Consider the following 3867-nt stretch of genomic DNA (forward strand, 5'->3'; position numbering starts at 1 on the left):
TTTTTTTCAGTAGAGACGGGGACTTGCTCTGACTCAGGCTGATCTTGAACCCGTGAGCTCAAGCAATCCATCCTCCTTGGCCTCCCAGAGTGTTAGGATTACAGGCATGAGCCATCACACCCTGCCCTCCTGCCAATTCTTAACCCCTCAGACCCCAGCTAGAGGTTGTACCTAAATTGGTGAAGCCTCTAGGGCAGTGGTTCTCAATCTGTGGGTTGCGACTCATAGGAACTGTATTAAAGGGCTGTGGTATTAGGAAGGTTGAGAACCACTGCCCTAGGGTGACTGTCTGGTACTGGATGCCCTCTAGCACATACTCTGACCTCGATAAATTCTGAGTCATCCTCCACCCCCATCAAGTACCTTCAGCACTTCCTGGGCAGCCACTGCACCCATCATGGCTGCCATAGGGCTCAAGACACCAGAACTAGTCAGGGCAACTGTCCGCACCAGGACTTCATCCAGTGGCTGTTCCTCTGTCCCCTTTATTGGTTCCAGGTCCTGGGCCAGGCGTACCACTATCTCTGCATCAACCTATAGAGTGGGATTCTGTAGGCATAGTGGCCTCAGCCTGAGCACCAACTCCCACTCCAATCCTTCAGGCAGCTATCCATCCTGTTCCACAAAAGGGGAAGCAGAAGCCTGAGGGGGAAGGCCTGGCCTTGTCTCCAGCCTGTGCAGCACCCCCAGACGATGCCTGGACCAACAGCAGCCCTGGAGGCTTTGTCAATCTGGGTGTAGCTTCCATTACTAATCTGAAAGGTTAGGATGTAGTAGGGATCCCCATGATGCATGCCTGGCACTTCCATGGAACCAGGCTGTAGTCTAGAGATAGTGGTAGGTTTTTTTGTAGATTTTGGCCAGGGCTGGGTTTGAACCTATCACCTCTGGCATATGGGGCTGGCACCCTACTCCTTTGAGCCACAGGTGCCACCTGGGATAGTGTTTTTCATCTCCTTTTGATGACAGGGAAAACTTCCTCTGGGATTCAAACTTGGATCTGTGAATGGTCATTGTCTTCTGACAAGTGAAACCTCAATAAGACAGAGGGTGGAGGTAGGGGCAACAGGGTCACTCACAGAATCCCAGGGCTTGGGTGGTCGGCCATTTAGGTGCTGAAACATATGCAGTGCACGGAAGGCCTGATGCAGGCAGTGGGCACGGTGGACTCCCTGAGCACCCTGGGCCACCACACGGGGCTGGAGCAGGGCTGTGTCCAGGGGTTCCTGCAGGGACAGTTGGCTCGGGGTCAGGTCCAGGATACTTATGGGCCCCTCAGGGCACCCAAGCTCCCCCACCTCAGATGCACTTGCACTCACATGTCTCACAGTCTTGGGTCTCTTGACTTCAGTGACAGTCCCACCACGCAAGTAACAAGAGAAAGTTGTTGTGTCCCCAATCTCCAGGGACCCATCCTCTGGGGAAGATCCAGCCTAGTCAGCATGACCCCTGAACCTGAGTAGTTTCCACATCCCATCCTATCTTGTATCTGTGTCCCAGACCTTGGTGTACCCTGAGGAAGATTGAAGGAGAACCTATCCCTAAGAACTAGGCTATATTCAGACCCCACAGAAACTTGGGCATTGACCTTGAAATTAGAATGGGATTGACTTACTCCGTACATGGATGGACCGGGGAGCACAGCCATTGAGTTCAGTCATGCCCTCGATGCCTGAGAAAGTCACCCAGTCCTCATCACGGAAATTGTGGGTATTGGCCTCTCTCCTCAATGTGAGAATGCCGGGGGACCCCTGGGTAAGAAAGTGGCTTGGCTCAAGGGTGCCTGTAACTGCCTTCCATATGCCCTATCAGCCCCTCCCTGGTCAGCAGATGAGTGCCCACAGCTCAGCACCCACCTGGGATATGTGCTGAATGGCAGCTGTCAAGGGTTCTGCCTCTGTTGGGTCCTGCACAGTGAAGTCCTCACCAAAGTCACAGAACAACTGCCTGGGGTAGGGTAGGGTGAGGTGGCTCACAGGTTGCAGTTAAGGGTAGTGGACCCTAGGTCAGGCCCAGAGGGCCCTTGGGACTGGGAACCAGAATGAGGAGGGAATGCCGAAGGCCTCAGGTGTAACAGAGGGGGAAGACTAGAGCTGGGGACAGCACTGTGATCAGTTGTTGGCTGTAATGTGATAGTTTGGGCAGGCAGTCTCACTTACCCCACAAGGCCCCAGGTATTAGTCACCAAAAAGCAGACTCCATGCTTATGGCAAAAGGTGCCCATCCTTAGCTGTTCTTCCAGCTTTGAGGCAGTCAGCACTACCACCTGGGTGGACATCATGATCAGCAGAACCACTTCCCAGCCCTCCCTGTTGAAGGCTAGACAGGGGGACTGGGCTGACCTGGAAATCCAATAGCAGGTCCTCAGTGATGTCACCTGTGTGCACAAAGACCTGGACAGCTCTGTTGAGCTGAGCCAAGAGGTCTTGAGAAGCTTCAGCCCTACTCCTTCCCAAGTCTTTCTCTGAGAGGAAAAGCTAGGGAGAAAACCAGTACAGCCTGAGGAAAGAGATTCCTCTTGGGCCCTGTCTCCACCTTGGTTTGGAAGCCCATAGTCCCCCAGGGCACTTACTTGGGCAGCCAGGTCAGACCAGCAGGTGGGGTTGGGATCATGCAGAGTGAGGCTGCCCACACCCATCAGGACCAAGTTCTTGGCTACCTCAGCCCCCAAACCCTGTAGGCCTGACAGCAAGACCTTGGCTTTCTGAATTCTCTGCATGGCAGGTGAACCCAACACATACCTGTGGATGGGATGTAGGGAGGGCATGTAGTTATAGATTGGAGGTCTCAAGGCCACCCTACTCTCTACCCCACCTCAGGCCTCACAGCTGTCTTGAGTATAGTTCCTCATCCAGCAGCTTGGAAGACTCCAGGACATCCATCCTCCAGTCTGGGACTGAACAGCAGGCTGCAGTGCTTATAGATAGTGTCTGTGTATGGGACGTGGTCACAGCAAGAGTCAGTGCCCAGCTGTGGCTAGTGCAAACAGGCACCAACGTTATAGTAGTGAAAAACACATCCTACTGTGATGTCACAGTTTTCTTTCTTGTTCCTCTGTCATTTTGGGGAGAAAGCAAAAGTGAAACTAAATTCTGAGCCAGCCTCTGGTCCCGCCTCCATACTAGAACAGATGCCAGCCCTGGGTGGGCTGATTGAGGGCTTTCATCTGGGATAAGTCCCAAGACTTTGAAAGGCGGTCAGTCTCCGAATGTTAGACGTAGGGTGGGAGGTATTCAGGAGCCACAACTACATGTCTTTATTTTTCTTTGCAATTTTTACTTTGAAAAAAATTTTTGACTCTGTTTTGAAACTTGTTTTTAAACAGAGTCTCACTTTGTCACCCTCAATAGAGAGCTCTGGTGTCATAGCTTATAGGAACCTCAAACTGTTGGGCTCAAGTGATCCTGAGTAGCTAATACAGGTGCCCGCCACCATGCCTAGATTTTTTTTTTTCAGACGAGTCTCACTATGTCATCCTCGGTGGAGTGCTGTGGTGTCACAGCTCACAGCAACCTCAAACTCTTGGGCTTAAGCAATTCTCTTGCCTCAGCCTCCAGAGTAGCTGGGACTGCAGGCATTTGCCACAACATCTGGTCATTTTTAGAGATGGGGTCTCACCCTAGCTCAGGCCAGTCTGGAATTCCGAATTCGTGAGTTTAGACAATTCGCCTGCCTCGGCCTCCCAGAGTGCTGGGATTACAGGACTGAACCGCCATGCCTGGCCCGGTCATTAAATTCTTTTTTGTTAATTGAGGAGAAATTAATATAATATAAAGTTAATCATTTTAAAATGTACAATTCTGGGTGGTGCCTGTAGCTCAGTGAGTAGGGCGCCAGCCACAAACACCGAGGCTGGCGGGTTCAAAC

General features: G+C 51.9%; 1 protein-coding gene across 1 annotated transcript in view; it reads right to left on the reverse strand.

The window, feature by feature from the left end:
• UBA7 (ubiquitin like modifier activating enzyme 7) overlaps positions 1-3041 on the reverse strand; it is a gene marked incomplete at its 3' end in the record, with an annotated part of 11098 nt that extends 8057 nt beyond the window's left edge. The window contains exons 1-9 of the mRNA XM_023519574.1: positions 2827-3041; positions 2573-2741; positions 2343-2477; positions 2160-2266; positions 1857-1947; positions 1616-1751; positions 1320-1417; positions 1080-1226; positions 364-534 (exon numbers count right to left, since the gene is read on the reverse strand). Coding sequence (XP_023375342.1) covers positions 364-534; positions 1080-1226; positions 1320-1417; positions 1616-1751; positions 1857-1947; positions 2160-2266; positions 2343-2477; positions 2573-2741; positions 2827-2882 — 1110 coding nt within the window. The remainder of the gene's footprint in view (positions 1-363; positions 535-1079; positions 1227-1319; positions 1418-1615; positions 1752-1856; positions 1948-2159; positions 2267-2342; positions 2478-2572; positions 2742-2826) is intronic.
• Positions 3042-3867: the final 826 nt, after the last annotated feature.

The sequence above is a fragment of the Otolemur garnettii genome, unplaced genomic scaffold (genome assembly GCF_000181295.1).
Source record: "Otolemur garnettii isolate 467f Iridium unplaced genomic scaffold, OtoGar3 scaffold00179, whole genome shotgun sequence".
Lineage (NCBI taxonomy): Eukaryota > Metazoa > Chordata > Mammalia > Primates > Galagidae > Otolemur > Otolemur garnettii.